Source organism: Cygnus olor, chromosome 1 (genome assembly GCF_009769625.2).
Source record: "Cygnus olor isolate bCygOlo1 chromosome 1, bCygOlo1.pri.v2, whole genome shotgun sequence".
Classification (NCBI taxonomy): Eukaryota; Metazoa; Chordata; class Aves; order Anseriformes; family Anatidae; genus Cygnus; species Cygnus olor.
In genome coordinates, this window is record NC_049169.1 from 192,197,513 (window position 1) to 192,218,072 (window position 20,560).

At 38.6% G+C, this 20,560-nt stretch overlaps 1 protein-coding gene across 2 annotated transcripts in view; it reads right to left on the bottom strand.

Moving 5' to 3' along the window:
- Positions 1-4,483: 4,483 nt before the first annotated feature.
- Positions 4,484-20,560, bottom strand: part of CUL5 (cullin 5) — a 33,220-nt gene continuing 17,143 nt past the window's right edge. For both annotated transcript variants that reach the window (XM_040544106.1, XM_040544107.1), the window contains exons 9-19: positions 19,430-19,560; positions 18,576-18,683; positions 17,917-17,981; positions 14,787-14,919; positions 14,124-14,255; positions 13,370-13,493; positions 12,430-12,605; positions 12,150-12,311; positions 11,331-11,449; positions 9,829-9,952; positions 4,484-8,164 (exon numbers count right to left, since the gene is read on the bottom strand). In XM_040544106.1, the coding sequence (XP_040400040.1) occupies positions 7,970-8,164; positions 9,829-9,952; positions 11,331-11,449; positions 12,150-12,311; positions 12,430-12,605; positions 13,370-13,493; positions 14,124-14,255; positions 14,787-14,919; positions 17,917-17,981; positions 18,576-18,683; positions 19,430-19,560 (1,469 nt within the window). In that variant the 3' untranslated portion in view covers positions 4,484-7,969. The remainder of the gene's footprint in view (positions 8,165-9,828; positions 9,953-11,330; positions 11,450-12,149; positions 12,312-12,429; positions 12,606-13,369; positions 13,494-14,123; positions 14,256-14,786; positions 14,920-17,916; positions 17,982-18,575; positions 18,684-19,429; positions 19,561-20,560) is intronic.

Consider the following 20,560-nt stretch of genomic DNA (forward strand, 5'->3'; position numbering starts at 1 on the left):
GGTTTTGCAAGACAGCACCCAAACACGCTAATTCAGGAGGACTCAAATGGGTGCTATTTCCTCCAAGCTCCCATTCTCACTATAACCACTGTCTCAGCCTCTGCTAGTTTATTTCTGCAGTTTTACGACTCCACGTAACTGAGCACATAGACAGTGTGCTGCGATACCCGCAGGGCCCTCTGTGCTTTGTTAATCCCCAAAGGATTAACAATGCTGTTACCACACCCCACCATCTGACTCCTCTGCCTACTCCTGAGCATGAAGTCCTGCAGATCTCCCTCCCACCATCCACCCCTTGGTGTCTCAGGTTTCCCTCCTGCTCTGCATACCCCAACACCAGACACACCAGCCCCAGCTGCCTCTGAGCCTCTGTGCTGCCGTGTTTGCAGCTCTCACACTTCTTCTTGCCTTACAGCAAAATAGTGGCATATTCATTTCAAGCATCTTGGTAACAACCAAGCACGATGCAAATCTTGCTGAGTTTTTTCCCTGTTTTTTGGAGACTATTTATCTGAGGTGAGGCATTTTAATAATTTCTCATTTTCCCAACTCCGCAGGGAGGTCACCCTGGCCGAATGCTGTGGCTGCGTGCCAGCTGGGCACCCAGTCTGTTCCTCGCTCTCCCTTTGCCAGAGCTCACTGGGACCCTGCCAACCGTGCCAAATGTCATGCACTGGGGCCAGGTTCACATCACCCCAGCTGGAAAGGTGTTTGGACTCCCAAACATATTGATTAAAGCGATAGGACACAAGGGAAAAGCTCGAACTGCACCAGAAGAGGTTTAGATTAGAAGCCAGGAAGGATTTACTTCATAGGAAGGGTGGTTAGGCACTGGGATGGGCCACCAGGGAGGTGGGAAGTCACCTTCCCTGGAAGAATCTAAGAACCATGTGGATGTGGTGCTTAGGTACAGGGCTTAGTGGTGGACTTAAGTGTTAGGCGATGGTTGGACTCGATGATCTTGAAGGTCTTATCCAACCTAAATGAATCTATGATTCTAAAATGCCATTTATTGGAGCTCATGTAAGAATGGAAGATGGTAGTATAGATAAGTAACAGTCCTGTCAGACAGTGGAAACCCTGAGGTGTGCAACATCACACACACCTCCAGTCAGAGCATGGCCTGTGGTGCAGATCCCATCATGGAGAGGTTCCCCCAGGCCTTCAGGGCTCTTACAGGATTGTCAAAGAATAAAACTGTTCTAGACCCAACCTCTCCAGTCAAACAAAAGGATTCTGAGGAGAAGATGCTGCTTCCCTTTAAGATAACGACAAGAACATGAGGTGGTGTAATTGCCAGTCCACGTGGGAGCTCCTACAGGTTCCTTCATCACAATCAGGCAGCCAAACTTCTCCCGTAGCCAAGGGGAATGTGCAGCACAGGCCAGGCGGCCAAGCCGCACCTGAGGCACGGCACAGCACAACACAGGCTTGCAGCTTCTCAGGTTAGCTGGTACGTGGACAACCACCCCTTTGATGCACCGTGGTCTCCTGCTTAGGAGGTTGCTGAAATGTGACAATCAAACATACAAAGCATCACATCTCTGGTCCACAGGGTAGTTTATCAATTTTCAGTGATATAAGTATTAGCTCTATGGACATTTGGAACATACAACATAGCTCTATATTGAAATTATTTTATTGTTTTGCATTTTTAAGTCTCCAACAAGAGGACAGGTGTTCTTGAAGTAACATTTATCCAAGTTAGTCTCAAGCTGCAGAAGAACTCTACCAGATAGAGGAGCTAGGTAAAGAAAAAAAGAAACATCTCCCCAGAGTACACATTTCAGGAGATGAAGCTCCTACCACAGCATAAAAAATACAGCAAGAACTCTTTTAAAGGATCAAACCAGAAACGCATCTAAGCCAGCATTCCCTCATGTGCACATGTGCCTGGGGATGCAGCAGGGCGCAGTCCTCCCGCTGGTTTGGGCTGCACTTTCCCCTAGGAAGCGGGAAGGTAAATAAACGGAGTTTATTTACAGCAACTGTGCCCTGACCCCATGCCAAGTTATGGGATGATGGCCACACACACCAGCAGAGGAGGACGCTGCAGGGGGAGGAGGGAAGAGATCCTTTTGCATGTGACATGCTCTTTCCACAAGGCAGAAGTCATGGAGATGCCTTCAGGGGATGGTGGGCACTGACAAGGGTGCTCTGCTGGGTGCTCCCCAGCATTTTACATTTTTGGTCCTGGGATCCTCACACATCTTCCTCTTCCTTGTCCTCCTCCCTCCCCTTGCAGCTGTTGCTTCCTCAGATTTTTTTTTTAGGATAATTCGCATTTCAAAGAATTCAAGAAGAGACTTCAACAAGGACTGCAGCAGAATATCATCCCTATGGCCACTGACTGAGGCTGAGCAGAAGAGTCACAGTGCTTTCTCTGGACTTCCCAACCATCTACCTGTTGTCCAGCAGTAATAGAGGGGTATATCCTTGCCTTTAGTATTTGTTTATGGACTTACACATGACTTTACCCAGCCTGTTTCTGGGGGGAGCTGGGGATGCAGGTAGCAAGTCCTGGCGTAGCGTTTTAAAGCAAGCTGCTAATTTTTATCAGATACCCAACAGTGCTGATGCTACAGGACTCTGAAAATAGTTTTGCCCTACTCTCTGCCACTCAGCTTTTGTAAACCTCAGTCACATGCACACTTGAATTCTCCCAGCCAAAGCCCTCGCTTCCCCAGTTCCATGACAACTAGCTATCCTTGCCCCTGGTTGGTGTGGAAGCCTGTCAAAAGCTTCTGGCAACACGCAAGGCCCCTGGCACCAAGTCTGGCTGCAGTGACTGGTGACATGCCACGGACAGCGGTTCTTCCACGCCCCAGTGTCCCCAGAAACGATGGCTGAACAGCATTGGGGCCAGGGGGGCTTGCAGGCATCTAGCATACCTGCTTAGTACAGTAACTCCTACACAGTACCTACCCTGATCCAAGTTCCTCCCACTACTTGCTACAAGACCTGCAGGTGTGCCAATTTCCTTTATGTCTTTAGTAGTAGAAATCAACAGATAGCAAAGCCTGAGCCGTACACACATCACGTTAGACCATGGTCTTAAAAATGGGAAAAGCGTACATAAAAAACAATAGTGCACTCCCTCCTTTAATTCTTTTACCATCACTTCTCACCAATAGCATCTATAATATACTAATTTCACAGCTGCTATTTGTCACTTTTCAGTGTTTTAGATGACTGAAAAAAACCAATGTGCCCTCTTCCTTCGCTTGGGAGACGAGATTTGCTGTAACCATGCCCCAGGTCAGCAGATGGAAGCAGCGGACAACACGCCACCAACCCTTCTCTCTTACAGGTTTCAGATCACTCACGGGACGTGGTGCACAGCATCCAGCTCAAGTTACACAGTGGATCTCCATCACTAAAACAACCGAAAATGAAAAGCAGGGACCGCACCTGTGTATTGTTCAAACAGATGTTTACATGTAAAGCAAAGAAAGAAAGAAAGCCCCATTCCTAGTTCAGTAGGAGAATGAAGCAGGTTTAAAACCTTTCATATTTAGGCCACTGCTTCTGGCTAAGCTGTGATCAATTTGAACTGGTAGGAGTTGATTCGGCCAAGCAACTGCTGTGATAATTGGCTTATTTATAGAGACGGACTTCACCTAGAAGACCACTGTTGTGAAAGGCGACATTTTGCCCTAAGAGTGAAGAAGAAAAAAAAGTTTAGAAATAATGGCAACATGCTATGAAAGTTCTACCTACACAAACTGCCAGTTTGAACATTACCATGTGCACTCACTCAAAAATACTACTTATTCCACACAAATAATTCTAGTATTTGCATATACCAGAAAGCACAAAACATTACATTTAATTGGTGCACTTAAAGAAAAAAGGAGTTGAAACGTAAGAAAAAATTTTCACATTAGAAGACAAGGACAATTGGAGAAGAAAAGCCATTGCAGTAAAAGCACTCCTGTGGGCAATCAGCAGCTCCCACACCTCTGTTTGCTTAGTGCAGTTCAGGCACCTGATGGTCTCACCAATCTGGCAATGACACCAGTAATTTTCTGAGATGCTCATTTTAAGTAACTGCAGACACGTGAACCAAAATATTTGGCATTTTTGTAATTTTGGCAATTACATCCCAGTAACTTATACGGAGACATAACCATTTTAAAAAATGCCCTAAAGTCAGGCACCCCAAGCCACTTTTGGCATGGCAGGTGTTGATAAATTTAAATTGCAAGACTTATAGCTCACCTCTAAATAGAATTTGAGAAACTGAAATAACTCTATGTATATCCTCAAGTACTTGAAAATCACAACTAAAAAGGAATTAAGTCTTTTAGCCCCCCCCCCCCTTTTTTTTTTTGTTTTAAATCTAAAATTTACTCCGATCACAAGACTTTAGGACTTGCAATCTGGCAAATTTCATATAATGGTATTTTTTCAGGAGCAGTACCTGAACTAGACTTAAACAATTTTGCAGGGGAAAGAGACCAAAATATCTTGCTAAAAGAAGTAGTCTTTTATATTACATTTTTTATTTTGCAAGAAAATAAATTATACAACTTAAAAAATAAAATTCAAAATTAAGCAGTACATCAAAATAGTTCAGCTGGACTGCCATACAGAAACTACCACCATTCAAAATTGTACAGCATTATCATCTTGGTAGTGGCACACATTCAAAATTGTAAATACCATACGTAGATAGATATTACAACTCAGGAACTCAAGTTTGCTCAACACTCCAGACTACATATAGTGTATATGACAGGAAAGCTTTCATGTATTGTTTATTTCACAAATATGACCTCAGAGAATTACAAAGATAGCATCCCAGTCATTTAGATGAAAATAGAAAACAGTTTGAGTTTAAGATAGCAAATCTTTCTGTAAAACTATCAAATCTTTTTGCCAATTGTATTTTTAAAATTTGCACTTTACAGGACAATGGCATCCCAATGCAAATCAATGCAACATGTGAACATTCAGAACACTTATATCAAGTTTAAAAAGGTGAAAACAAGAAAGTCACATTTTCTCTTGGAAATGTAATTGCATTACAGTCAGAACAAATGAAAGATGAACAAAAATAGGAGCTAGGGACACCAACTGTGGAAAGAGGAAAATGGAAGACTTCAGAATTGAAACTGAGATACTCATCACGTTGTTGGGACAGAGAAAGTTTTAACAGTATTTTTTAATTAAACCCATTACGAGTGATTTTTTCCCCCTTCTCCTACAACAGATTTTTTTCCGTAGCTATTCACCGTGGCAGTGTGTGTGGCAACATGTTTTTCAGATGCAGCACCTCTTTAAGCAAGGTCTTTGGACATGTATATTCATAGCTAAAAACTGCAGCCTTAAAAGTGCGTTGTTGCCATATTGCAAGTGAAGAATAGTTCATTTTCATTGAGATCTGAACTCTGCCCTCCCCAAAAGAACAGTTTACCCCAGGTATCTCCCTGTGCCCCAGGTGATCCTAGTTTTAAGTGCATATTGGTGAACATGACCTGATGAAGGATGCTAAATGAGATTCTGCATCTTTAACAAATTTGCTGGTGTGATTCTCAGATTTAATAAAAAAAACCCGACATCCATCTTCGGTATATATTTGAAGAAAAATGACCATGTCATAGGCACATTACCAATTGTATTTCCACATTCCAGGAGTTGAGAAGTACATAGATAGCATTTAGGTTACACTATTTCATATTTATTAGTTGAGGGAAGATGTAGCTCATTAGCTTTCAGCAACCTGTTGCTTTCTGCATACTCTCTGCCGTCCTGAACAGTTGTATCTGAGATGGAGCCCACCAACTTCTCTCTCAAATGTTAATCAATGGCTTCTGATTTAGCATTATCCCCTTTACAGCTCCTTCTGTGTGACAATTTCATACCTGTTCTTCAACGGTTAAGGGCTGGAGTTCCTTATGTTGAAAAGAACGTGCTCAGACTGTCATGCTTTAGAGCTCTGGGTTGTCAGTTTCCCTCCAACAATCCCAAGTGAGCATTTATTACTTGTAATTTAAGTTACAGATACTGAAAATCTTGTAGCACAAGGCTTTTATTAGAATTTTGTTTTCTAATATTCCAAGAGTTTAAGTGGTTAACTACACAGAGCACCACTTGCTTTTGATTCTCAACAGCAACACCATTGGGGAACATAAGAGATGCAATATTTTTAAGCAGCATCTACTTGTGAGTATCAGTAAAAACATGTAACATAAGCTGTGGGATTTCAATCAATTGTAATTTACCAGGTCTTGATTTCTCCCCATCTCTTCTTGTTCATTAAACCCTCACTACTGCAAACTTCTTAGGCAAACAGATGTCCAAGTACACACTGTTCTTAGGCAGTCCCATTGGCATTTCCATTACTAACAGCATGCAGCCTCTTTAAGGGGGGCAAACAGCCATTCTTGTAGTGAGTTCACTTTCAAACCACTCTTATTATATCCTTTACTGCAACCATGTTAAATAAATCTCTTCCTCTATCTTATTAGAAGGCTTTCCTTTTTGACTAAAGTTAATTATATCCTCTACCCCCTTTCAATCATCAGAGAAGACAAGACCTTTAGATGTTGTACTTGAACTGGTAAAAAAACATCGCACACTTGCAATTTATATAAGAATATTCATACATAACTGAGTAAAGCTCAACTTACCTTTTGTCCCAAGACAGGCACTCTGCTCCAGTGATTCTTATTATAAGTCCAGTACATGCTGGGACATTTCAGAGTAGCAGAGAGGCAGGCACTGCCAAACAACTACTTAAGATGATTGAAAATAGAAGAGGTAACATTAAAAAGTTGAAAATCCTGATGTGTATTTGGCACTCTCTCTGCATACGCTAAACAAGGTATTTTTCCTTAGCTTTTTACCATTTTCACCAGAATTGTATTTCCCATCCTGCCAGTTTCAAAATAAAAAGCAGAGGGTTTGTTTTTTATATAAAGGCATTGACTTTCAAGGAACAAAACCAGTCAAATTCGATTATATATATGTATCGAAGGTTAGAGTTACTAATGAGGAATTAATACAGGGATCTTCGAGTGTTATCCTTTTTCCGGGGGATTTGTGCATCAATTACTATTTAATGCATTCAGATATATGTAGTCATACTTAAACATTTGGAATACAAATATTAAATGTACAAGGAAATACACTTAATATTTCTGTTCACTATAACACAACCACCCATGAAAACTGTTTTTAGAGTGAAGTATTCAAGAATGCTTTACCTTCTCAAAAAGGATTGTACCAAATCACCTGTCCAAATAATGTAAAGTAACAAATAATGTATATCCACTTCTTTACAGCAATTTAAAAACAATGATCTCTTGCTTAAGGAAAAATATCACCCATGAGTTGGAATTAGTTTTGTGTCACTAATGTGTCAAATATTAAAATCCAGTTACTAGATTGAAGCACTGCTCTAGCCAACAGATTTTAACTGTAACAAATACATATCAGTTTGTGAGGCATGTGTGTCTCTCAAATGTTATTACATAAAAGGATCAGAGGTGGACAGTACATTACTCTGTTGATCCAAAACACAAAAGTGAAAGTGCTACTTCTAGTCCTAATCGCATTTCAAAAAAAAAAAAAAAACAACAAAAACCAAAACAAAACTAATAGCAGTTCCTCAGTGCATGAATATTTGAATATTTTTTCCTTGTGCAAGTACTGGTCATCTAAAAACCCAAACCTGTATTCTTCCCAGTGGGTGTAAATCAAATCTACTTTTAAAAGTTCACAATGGGCTCTTCATGAATGCAAGTTTCCCACAAAACAGCATGCTGTTAAAAGTGTGCAACATGAAGGGAATGCCATCATGCTAGCTGAATGAGATTGGCAAAATATAGTCCTCTTTAAGGTAAGGCAGGGATTTTAATACGTAATGAAAGTCAAAACAAGTCCTTCTGCAGCACAAACTGTTGCAGCTGTCTGTCCAAGCACCCTTCCATTTATGTTTTCAGCATCTCACGGAGTCCTTAAATTATGCCATATATATGAAGGTGTTGATATCTGACTCATCTCTTCTGATATATTTGTGCTCTATAAGCCATTCAATTTGCTCTTTTATCATTTTCTTTTGTGGCAAGAACATGTTTTTCAATATTTCTACCAGTTCAGTCTGAAGCTGGGCATTAGTAATTTTCTTCCGCATTTTCATTATTTGGATGATAGCCTCCTGGTGGGGAACAAGAGAAAAAAAATTGAAATATCTGGTGGAAGTAACAAAACGAGCACATCATTAATAGTTGGCTCCTGGTTAAGGCAAGACAGCAAAGAAATGTATATTTTTCCTAAAACATCAAATATAAAAGTTATTTTGCCATCATAAATACTGCACTTAAGACATTCCCCAGTTAAAACAAGGCAGTGCCAACATCTATTCTGGCTTATATATTTCTCAAGTGAGGACCAAATCTTAACCCACTTGAAAAGAGACTCTCCAAACACAGCGTTTCTTTCTTTCACCTTTGTGAATTATAACCAGTTGCCCAAGTAGGCCATCATGATTAGACTTTAAACACTAGAATAAAACAGTAGAAAGATCTCCTGGAAGTTTCTATTCCCCTAGTCTTGTAAGAGGGAACAAAGTAAAATAAAACCAAGAATGCTGAAAAACAATGTAAGAACATTTTTTACTTGCAAGGTCAAACAACAGAGTTCATTACCTTTTAAGTTGTCGCCAAGAACTTGACAAAACTCAAACCAAAGAAGTACACAAAAGGCTCGTTTAAGATATGTTAAAAACATGTTTAAAGTTACAAATCCATGAAGCATACAGCTTTGAATTTGCCAGCAATCAAGCACTAAGTGTAAGTCACATTCTGCTGCTGTATTCCTTGGCCAAAGTAGATACCAAACTGTCTTTACAAAGAAGTTGATAGTTTAACAAAAGGAAGCACTCAAGATGCACGAAAAGTATGACAACTCCAGTCAAAGGTGAATCTACTGTTGCTTTTTATATCTAGAGCGTTAGTCACTAAAACCTATAATGGTCATTCACCTGTCCTACATTCTCTGAGCAGAAGTCACCATTTCCAGGGTGACTTGAGATACACCTTGTGAATACTTTGTGAAATGCGAGTTTAGTGTCTAAGTGACATTCACAAGGAGTTCTTATTTGATAAGCACAACTAGGCATTAATCCTTTGGCTGAAAGAATGTCCAGGATGCTAAGTCAGGTGACAGTTTATAACTTGGCTGGCTTGGAGTCTAATCTGACTGATCAGAAGAAACCTGCAATTTGGAGGTAAAATGGAATTTTGAGACTCCATCGCAAGTAATGATGGGATGCCCTCCCCCAAATCAGTTGCTAAGAATTGTCAGCTCAAAAGGTTTGACATGGTACCTGAATGAGAAAGGACAATCCACCACGAAGCAGTCTGTACAGCCAAGCTGCAATTACAAACTTTCCCTCTAAAGAGGTCTCTCAGAAAGCCATACTGCTATCAGGAAAGAGGGATCCCATCTCTGAGATTATTCTACTCTCTTCACAGAGTAGTCAAAGAGATCTGAATATACGCTTCATGTTGGTGGCTCAGGTAAGTCAACCTTACCCATCACTACACAGTTATGCGTTCACTACTTGCTTAATAGCTGCTCTGTCCTGATTAATATAATCTGTTGCATCAGAACAGGAGGCTGACAACTACAAGTACACAAGCACACGCACACACAAAATCTGCTATTCACAAAGTATCAAAAGCACATAGCAGAAGTAAGAGCCAGTAGGATCCAGAAGCATTCATTTCATACATCAACATTCAAATGTGGATAACATGCAGTAGCAGTAATACAACAAAAGAAATAAGGTTATTTTAAATTCCTCTGACATTTACTAACCTGGGTTCTTAATATTCTTAGCTGGACTATTCCTTCATTTTCCTCTTCTCGCATTCTCTCTGTAGTAAGTTGCAATCGACCGATCAAATTTATCTTGCCCCTTTTCTGAACTTTAGCGTTTTTTCTGAAAAAGTTGTATTGTATAAAAAATAAGGCAAAAATACATTTTCAGTTAAGGAATTCCTATTAAACTAAAATTACAGCAGCAAGGAGTATCATCATATATCAGATATTTATAGGCTATTAGCATTGCAGCCAGCTGACAAATTGATAGCCATTGATAGCCATTGATAATTGATAGCCATTGAAAGCCAGCTGACAAATCAGAATTCAATGCCAATTCCTTCATGAAAAAAAGGAAAAAACTAACATGAATATACTACTGTTACAAAAAAAAAAAAATCATCAGCTGAAACTGACAGTGTCCAAAATTGAAAAGTTACCAGCACTATTTTAAAGAATAGATTTCCATAGAAATATATTTCACTTTAATTATATAAAACTAGGGTTCTTCAAAGAAGATTTTACAACAGAGTTCAGAAAATGGGACCAGTTCATTACATCACAAGAACTGTCTGTATGGCATTAAAGAAATAAAAAAGAGGAAAAAACAGACTACAACAAACATAAGAAAAAAGCTCATGGTATTCTTCAGCAGTCACCCCCAAAATTTCTGTGCAGCCTGACTCTTCTGTCATGTGCTTGCATCATTTCCCAAAGCTTGTGATCCAAACGACATGAACAAACCATCGTGGCCCTGGGCAAAAGGGCAAGAAACTAAGCCCCAAGAGCAGCAGATTTGTCACCTCTCTCTCCACAGATCCAGATGTCCAGCTGCTACTGAGTACGAGGACCAGAACTCAAGTCACTAGCAAGGAGCCAGTTCTAATTGTAGTTATTGATAATGAAGAGAAGCAAAAATCAATATAAAAGAGGCTGTATATATTCTCTCCATACTACTGTGTGCTTTGAACGATTTCAAAGCACCAGTAGAAGAGCACTGCAGTTCTCACTGAAATGAAGACACTCCTCTCTGATGGAAGTCACACCAAAAAGCCCCGCTTTTGACAGCATACCAGAATATTAAGCAGTTCCATTTCCTTTAAATTAAAACTCTGCTTTTGGAACTGCGTGTGTTTGGGGGTGTTCTGCATGGAAGCACTCGTGTTCTGCTTACATGGTGTTCTTTCTACATGAAATCTCATGGGTTCACTAGTAACAGGAAGATAGAGCCTCACATTTTGCACCTCTTCCCTAGGTGTTTAAGAAGTTTAACTTCACGGAAATCAGAACCATACAAACGCTTGTCTGAAGGAGCCGCTGGAGGTCATCTGGTTCAACCACCTATTTGAAGCACGACTACCACTAAAACTGAAGTGAGGACAGGATAGCAAAGCCTGTGTCTAGCTGAATCTTGAAAACTTCCAAGGATGAAGGTTAAGGTGAATTCCCTTAATCATAAAATAGCACATTGTTATTTTCATTTTCAAACATCATCTTACATTAAACTGAACTCCTGGTTCACCGAGAAGAGGGTTCCTTCTGTAAAGTCTTTGGGTGAATTGACTTGAGGTTCATACAATAAAACCTGACGTTTCAGCTTTGGAAATGCTACAAGAGACTACAGAGAAAAAGGGGGGGGAAAAAAGAATGAAAATAAAACACCAGACTTTCTAAATGGAAACAAGTTACTATTTAAGAACATTGTTCACCACTGTGCAGACTGTAACGGAGGAACCATGTAGCCTTGTTTGGAGCTGCTAGGGGGCAACACGATGATACTAGTAAAATCAGAAAGGGGCCATATTTCAGAAAGAGATTTGGTAAAACGAGTTAGCATAAGTAAAATAACACAAAGTAAAATGCACGAACTCACGGCTACAGAGTAGCTTGTGGTATTAAGTCTCATTTACATGATTTCTCTTTTTATTTGTGAGCTAAATTATTAGAAGTCTGGTAGAGCAAACACTGATGTTATTTTTAAGCAACATACATTTACCGAGTGATAGTGAGTTCCTAGAATTAAACCAGTCCTGCTCCATAAACCACGATCACAGCTGTGTGCTTTAGGCAGTATACGGTCAGAAAGGTTTTGCTGTTTTCAAAAGCTTAAGTTATGTAACTCTGAGAATAGAGAGCATGTTAATGTAAAGGCTGTGTGTGCTCAACAGTAGTGCAAGGAGCCAGCATTACAACAGATTAATTAGCAAGGAAGGCGTCCACATTTCAAAGTGTTATCTGATAGCGCTTTAAAAATACTTATCCAGTACTCCGGAGTACAAAAATCGGGAAGAAATCTGTTTCAAGAGAAAGGGAAATACCCATAAAGTCCTCCTAAGTTCTGCATCAGGGAGTTCAGTTGCCAGTTTAAGATTTTCAAAGCTGATCTTCTCTCTGGGTCTTTGGTTCCATGCAAACAGCACAGCTAGCTGAAATGTTGTTACCTCCAAGTCATACTGGCCAACCTCGTTCTTAAATGTTATCTGTGAACAGAATGGCAAACGTGTTTATAAGCCTTTCTGAATAAGAAGCTTTCTTGCTATTATAAACACACAGAACATGCAGTCGTTGAGGCTGAAGCAACAAAAACTGGACACTTACAATTCCGTTGGACATGAGGTGGTGCCAGTGCAGTTTTCTACCACTGTGATTCTTTTTATAAAACTCTTCAACTTCTGGGATGAGGTCTTCTAATTCCGTGGGCAGCGAGACAAATACTTTTTCAGAACTACGGGACCAGGCACCAGCATTTAAAATTTTAATATTCACAGAGTCAGCTGTAAGACAATACTGGGTTAGAGGAATCTGCAGGTATAACAGACAAACAGAATGCATTTTTGTCTACTCCTAATACAATTATGAAGGAGTAACTTTTCAGAAATTAGCAGGGTGCCTAACTATTTAAACATTAATGTACTCTATTTATGGACCACTGGCTTTCTGCCAGCAATGCTGACTGAAACCTCTGCTCTTCTGGCTTGCCTCTGCAGAGCTCCTTACGCACTGATGCAGATTTATAGCTGATGTCAGTAAGCACTACTTAAGGCTTTTCAGCAGTGACAGGTCCAAACCTGGATGTTCCCCAGCCTCTCTCTCATCAGTGAAATTTAATCTCAGAAATGTCATCTGAACTCTTAACAGCGTGCATCCATCTCTCCCGCCAGCAGGTAAAGGAAGAGCACAGCATGAAGCACTCACGAAGAATGATGAGGACACGAAAGAAGGGGGTAGTTAAGGCATTCAGCTGGTTGAAACCAATCCAAATCTTGCTTGGAATTTAGCTACAATTAGCTAGGGAGTCTGTATCTACAAGATTGCTAACAGTGAGAAAAACACAGAAACTACCAGAATAATATATCTCAAGTGTCAACTGTAAGAGAAAGCGGAGTCTACACAGAGTACAGACATTCCAATCTAGGGGGTAGCAGTGCCCCAAAGGCTACGTTCAACCTGCAGTTGATGTAATTTTTAACTCAAGATTCAACAGAATTATTTTCCCGCAAGAGAAATTAAAAACAGCAAATCGCTTGAAAAACAATACCTGGTAAAGCAAGTTTATTATTTTTGTGCATTTCTTTGAAGGCCTGGTTCAAGTCTTCAGATACTTTGATATCTTGAAACATTCTAGCCAACTTGTTTACATAGTCTGCTGGCATACCTACTTCCTGTATAAACAAACAGGACACTAAATTATGACATAGCTAAGAACAAAAAGCTTCACTTTTAAAATAACAAACTAAAAAAAAATGAAAAGCAGTAAAGTACACTGATAGCATCACTTTATTACATTGTTGCTTGTTGTACTATAAAGGTCTTTTTTGCATGGACTGCAAGCAGTTACCCCTTATGGGCATATGATGATTCTTTTTTAAAAAATCCAGGTGCTTAAGAACATATGCATGCATTAAGGAATCAGTTAAGTAAAGCATACAAATAATATTCAAATGTACATAAAGTTTCACAATTAGGCCACCAGTCTCAAATAATTTACATACCTAAACAACAAGTACGCTGCATTTTGCTCATTTGCATATGGAAAATACGAAGGTAATCATATGTGAAATATTTTAAAATCTGTCATTGTCACTATTAGGATCAACATTTCTCTTAGGAAAGAAAGCTAAACTGTTTAACTCCCACAAAGTATCATAATAAAATTGAAGTGTAAGAAGATGAAAGTAGCCTGTGATTTAAAATAGAACTCACCTCAGCAAGAAGGATATCTAAGTCTAAGAGTGGGAATTAACACAAGCAACAGGAATAACCAAAGAAAAGAAAGTCATCAGGCTACTTACTCTGAGCCACTCCACCATATTCTCCTCAATTTCACTGTCAGCTGATATATCTAATATCAGGCGTCGTGTTAAGTGAGCTTTGTGATATCGCATGAAAACATCTTTATTCTGTACATATTTAAGTACCAAAAGCTGTCAAGAAAGATTGTAATATACTTATTTGCACTGTTAATCTGACAAGTCTTTAAATGCCCATCTCATGCCTTTGTGGACTAAGAAGTAGGAAAAGGCTACCTGAGATTGCCTTAAGAGGAGCTGTACTATACTGTATCATAGCCATCAGCTACGAATCTTTTATAACATCACACCTCTGATTTCTTCATTTGTCAGCCATCAAGGAACTTCTTTTAAATCAGAGAAGACATTAACAACTGGCATGAAAACGTATCCTGTATTATTTTCTATATTAACATCCGTTACCGTAACACTAGTTTGATATAGGCAATAATTTAGCTTATTCAATTTTGTGATCTGACAACACGGAGACATGAAACACTGCATGGTTAACAAGTTATAAACACTCACACTTCATGATATAAGAAACTCCTTTCCCAACTGTTACACTTCGCATAGCTTTTTGAAGATCAAGACCTCCACCCACATAAGGAAATAAAAAACTAAATACATTCAAGACTAACCAAATAGAAGAAAGCAAGAACGTACCACTTCTTTAAGCTTTGCTTCAATTTCTTCAGAGGTTAGTTTTTTGCTTAGTGGTGTTTTTCTTAGCAACATGTCACAGTAATTAGCAAGAAGCTCAGGGCATTTGGATTCCGGCTGTGTTTTCAATCCAACACTAAATAAAAGAACAACAACACATCTTCAAACTGAAGAGAATCCTGCTATTCTGGAGTAGTTGCACTGTTAACAAGACAGACCACTCTTTCCTGATCCCTTGGCAGGGGACTTGGTGGAGAATTCATACCCTTGTTATGCTAATGAAAAATTAAAGGACAACTCCCTTTTCTTCTTAGAAGAATAAATATTGTTTAACATTTTCAGACAGCTTCTACAGCTTGATCACTCCAACTGCTTTTAATTTTAGAACTCTGTCTATGACTACATTCAAACTGTAGTTTTAAGCAACTAAATATTGCACAACAGTGAGCATTCCGGTAAAGAATCAACAAATACCATAGCGAAATGTCTCACTCATCTTGCCCGTGTGGTCTCTTGACAAGTCTCAAGAACAACCTCCTGCACTGCATTTCTCAGAAGGCAAAACCTGACACACCTAGCACTTAGTAACATGGTCAAACTATAACAGGCAGAAACAAGAGGCTAACAACTGGGAGATAAAAAAGCTGAACAAGAAGATGCTACAGTAGACAGACTCTTCAGTAGTAGACAGTTCTTCAAAAGGCCTGCAAGCACAGGGTTGTGTTCTGAACCCACATCTAGGCTGTTGACTAAAATAGTGCCAACAACCAATCCTACTCCAGAAGTCAGGTGGCACCCCCTGGTTGCCAGTCTCAAATTGTTAGGGCCAGCACTCTGTAAATGGTTCTCTAGGAGAAATAAAGGCAGTGAGCAAGATTACAGGTAAGATGCTGTAGGGATGCTCATGAATCCAGTGCTCTTCCTCATTCTCTCACCCTTGCTTGTCACCTAGAGTAGACAGCTGTGAAAACTCTTCAGAGAACTCATCCTTTTTAGTTCATGCAGCAGCTTGCAGGCTGGTGTCTGCTGCTTAAGACCACCTGCAGTAAAAGCAGATCTCTAATCTTTTGTTTATCACATAGCAGAGCCGTTATTTAATCAATGGGTTCTGACATATTTCTGAATAGCAGTCTTCAAGATTCTGACAACACACAAAAACCCAACTAAATTCTTAAACTGAACTTAATGGCACAGATTAAACAGGATGAAATTTAATTTAATTAAAATACACTGTGTATGTGGGCAAATCGAAGGAGCTTGCAAGGAAGAATACTGGACAGAAGACCACTGCCATCATGGTGGTCTTTAAGAGATCGCTAGGCAGGTTTATTTTTAGGATTGAAAAGCAGTTTTAATGTGGTATTGATTTGCATATTCCCATGGGAAATTCAAACATTAGCAGAGACAAACTCCTCTATCTTGCCTACATCTGTGCAAAATATGCAAAGCAGGAATCCAGTCCTTTGTAAAGGTGTTCCTCCAGTAACAAAAACAGCAAGGCTAATCCCCGTCCAGGCATACCATTAGTCCAAAAGCAAAGAGCGTAAGAACCAGGTCATCTAGACTTGGTCCTGGGCAAGATACTGCTCTACGTGTCCCTGCTTGAGCAGGGCTTGGACCAGCTGACCTCCAGAGGGCCCTTCCAACCTCAGCCGTTCTGTGATGCCATGAACACAAATACTGAACAGGTATCTAGCACCTGTGAGTTGGGGAAGGGTGGCTGTTAAATAATAAATTCTCACAGATATAGTTTAATTATGTCTTTTCCCCAGGAAAAACAAACTAGGAACTTGTAGGTAAGTTAAATTGATAGCAACTTATCCTGAAAAGAGTAATGTGATAAACTGGAATTAAGAAATATACAGGTTTTACCCATAACTATAAAAATGTAGAGAATCATTTCAACTGGTATAACTGTCTTGTGATAACGCAGACTTACTTTATCTATGGCTTTTAGAGAACTTAGATCAGCTTGCCATTGAACGCACGTTATTTTGTGCACAGTGTTAGTATTCTGAAAAAGAGAATGTACCCAGTTTCTAACAGAGTCCTAGCAAATAAATTAAAAGCGCCTCTGAATTTCAAACTCATGTTTTTTTTTTTGTTTTGTTTTTTTTTTGTTTTTTTAAATAAATGGTCTCTAAACTAGAAACTATAAGAAACGATGCCCTAACTATCTAACATGAGAACAATCTGGATCCACGTCCCCTGTTGTCTGGCTTTTCCCAAGTAGGCACTTCCTCTTTCCATTTTCTGCTTTCTTTCATCTACTGTGCTCCTATTTTTATATAAGGTACAGAAATTGGAGATGTGCACCCTTCATTCACCTTTCAATGCACCCTAATTTCAACACGATTGGACAAACTAGTTCAGAAGTTAATGGAAAGGGAAGCTGGCAGCCCAGCTACATAAGCGTTGTTTCTGCAGTAAATCAGACTACAAACTACACATAAGCGAGCCCAAACACATAATGTGTACAGATTCCTACTCCGGTGGCACACCACGTGTTAAATGTTAACATCAACTGACTGACTTCTACCTCCTCTGGGCTGAGTTTGCAGAGTAGCTACTGTAAGCGTGCTTTTTCCTCTCGAGTGAAGAGTCACATAGGTCAGCTTAATCTTCTACTGAAAGTTGTTTCAACTAACCTGGTTAACCCTGCACTGAAACAAAAAAGGAACAGCCGCACAGGTCCCGCTCCCAGCTGGCACCAGAGAAGGCCATCCAGCTGGCTGCTGGATGGTCACATCTTAACCAGTCATAGTTCTCAAAGATTACAGCCTCAGTTTTCCCCAGGACTTTCACTGAAATTTAGGCAGTTATGTAGCTCAGTTTTTTGGAAGAAATAATCCATGAAAGCATCATTAAATTCAACCACTGAAACAACTCATTACTACAAAACAATAGATCCATAATTACAAGAAATAAGCTGAGTTTAAATCAACTGCTATTCACTGATCTGCCTCCACGTGAAAAGCATCTTAACAGTTTGATAATCAATCTGAAATTCTGTAACACAAAAAATACAAAGCACTTTTAAATACAGCACTACCTCATAAGGACATTTAAAAAGAGAAGCTCAGTCTTTAACAACTTAAAAACCTTGATTTACATTAAAGTTTATAAGGCTTACCCCTTTTGCTTCAATGGCAATTCAAGTTTAAATATTGTAGCATCATTCACAACTGCTTTGTATGCCTAGAATAAATTGAGATGATTAGCACGTTACTCAATTTCTCTCTTTAATATATGAATCATAGATTTTATTTCCCTTTTTAAATTACTGCAAAAAAGAAATTCATCTAATTCTTTTATTAGCTCAAAGTTTACAGATTTGATTTTCGATATGAGAGTTCAAATCCTATGACTCAGTTTTCCATTAATTGATGTTTTACATTTTCCTCTTTTCTGTTAACGCACTACCTTAAGCAGCAGCTTAGGAAGGGATTGCATGGAATGGGTTGCATATCTGAAGTCATGGGACTGCACCCAAATACAAATTTTAGGTAATTCCTAAACGTATCGCTGAATCAGGCATTAAAATTTAATTTGCTCTACACAAAGATCATCTTCTGATCTACAGCATTACAAAGCTATACATGAATGCAACAGAAACGCATTATTACGCTACAAATTAAAAACTATTGAATTGTTATATTTCAGTGTTTTAGTGCACATATTTACAAGAATAAGAGCAACTTCTAGATTTAGCAAGGGATTTGAGAGACATCATAATATGATTTTCAACAATTCTTAAAAAGCTGAAAACAAGTGGTCAGTAGAAACACATACCTTATCTCTTGCAGTAAGAAATCTTGGATCATCCTGAAAAGCTTCTTTAACCAACTTACTAAATCGATTAAATAGCGTAAGCAATTGCTCTACGTACTTCTCAGAATCCTAAAGTTAAAGAGGCAAAAATCAAACAAAAAACAGGCTCCAGAGAAGTTAGTGTGAGCTTACATATAATTCTCCGCTCTGCAATAACACAGTATCGTCAAGCCTGAGTGATTATGACTGAACATTTTATTTTTATTCCCTGTACTGAAAGGACTTTTACAACATGTAAGCCTCACAGATTTTCAGAATAGAAATACCTATATAAAAAAAAATATATAAAGAGAACAGATACAATTTTTAAATATTGTAGAATAATTTCCCAATGAAAAAAAAGGTTTTCAAGGACCAACCAAAGGCACATCCTAATTGCTACAAATACTCAGGCCTCCTAGACCCAGAGAAAAAGATGATAAAATGCTCAGAAAGAATGGTGAAAACCAAAGCTTTTTAAGTTTCCACACTGAATGACCACTCTTAGATCAGTGGTTGAAAGTAAATTTCAAATTTCATCAGGGAGTTAGGACTTAGAGAAAACTGATTAGGCCTTTTAAATCCTAACATGTAAGTATCCTTTGCACTTAGTTTATAAGCTTTTCTTTACCACAAATTGGATTCATGTTTTAAAGCAACAACTGAGAATAATTTCTGTATTGCTTACATTTTAAGGGCATCGCAAATTTTGATAGAGTGAAAGATTTATGTTCAAACAAAAAATCTTCAATAATTATTTCAATTCACATTTGTATATCCTAAAATTAGGGCATTTAACTTTTTTTTTCTCATTTATTTTAAAACAACACACTTACAGTAGTAATAGTTTCAGCAGCTGCTACCATATCTGCAAGTCCAGCACTAACAATATGTTCTTCCAAGTCTTTCAACATGGGCTCTATCCCATTTGGAACTTTATCCATCAGTGAAAACATTAAATGCAACTCTGAAAGATACAAATACTGATAAAGCCACCAGTCAAAGACCTGTTAAAAAAACAAACAAACCACAAAAGCAAAACACAAGTGTGCTGCTTGGGATTATCTCAAGTGAGACACTGAATATGTAAGGAACGGATAATCCAATTCATCCCTTAGAAAGAAAAATGTTTTGAAGACTGTATTAGTTCTGAACCCACAAGGATATTCTTCTGAAGGCAAAAAAGAAATATCTATTGTCATGTAATACTTGCTTACACATCTAAGATCACAAACTTGAATATAACTCCCTGAAGTCAATGGCAATTTAGATCAAATCCAGGCTCCCAGTATAACTTGCCTTAAAATCCCTGGCAAAAATGGATCTCTTTCAGTCAGAAGCCTACAAGAGTTTGAGTAAGAAATCATATGGTCTCAACATTTCTCTTTCAAAATTAAAGCCAAAAAGAGCTCTCTCTATGCATCTTTCAATATCATCTACAATGTTTTAAATAAAAGCATGCCAAATTCTAAAGTAACTGGAACTGATCATGGTACATAGCACTTTTTCTTTTATTTTTCCCCAAACAATTTAGTTCTTAAAGTTACCATTTCAAAAACTTAAAAAAAAAAAAATAATAATACAGTGTATTTGTCTACTTCTTGTGAAGTTATTTTTTAACATTACTAGAAAAGAGGATTGAAACATCAATAATCCCTTCACAAAGCTGGCCACAAAGAAACACCTGGGCTAAAACCAGCAGATGAACTTAGAGAGACCACAGATATTTGGTGAAAAAAAAAAAAAGTGGGCGGGATATTAAAGGGTATGATGTCTGTTCATCCAAGATAGTGATGGCATAATAATCCCCCCCCAAAAAAATAAAAAATAAAAATCAGTGGTCTCTCCTAATAAGCAGCGACTGAGGAATACTTCAGAGTCTTCAAAGATGGATTTCCAAATTAAAAAAAAAAGAAGAAGAAATGAACATTTCAATGAAATGCCTCTCAGAATGCAACTGAAAGGTA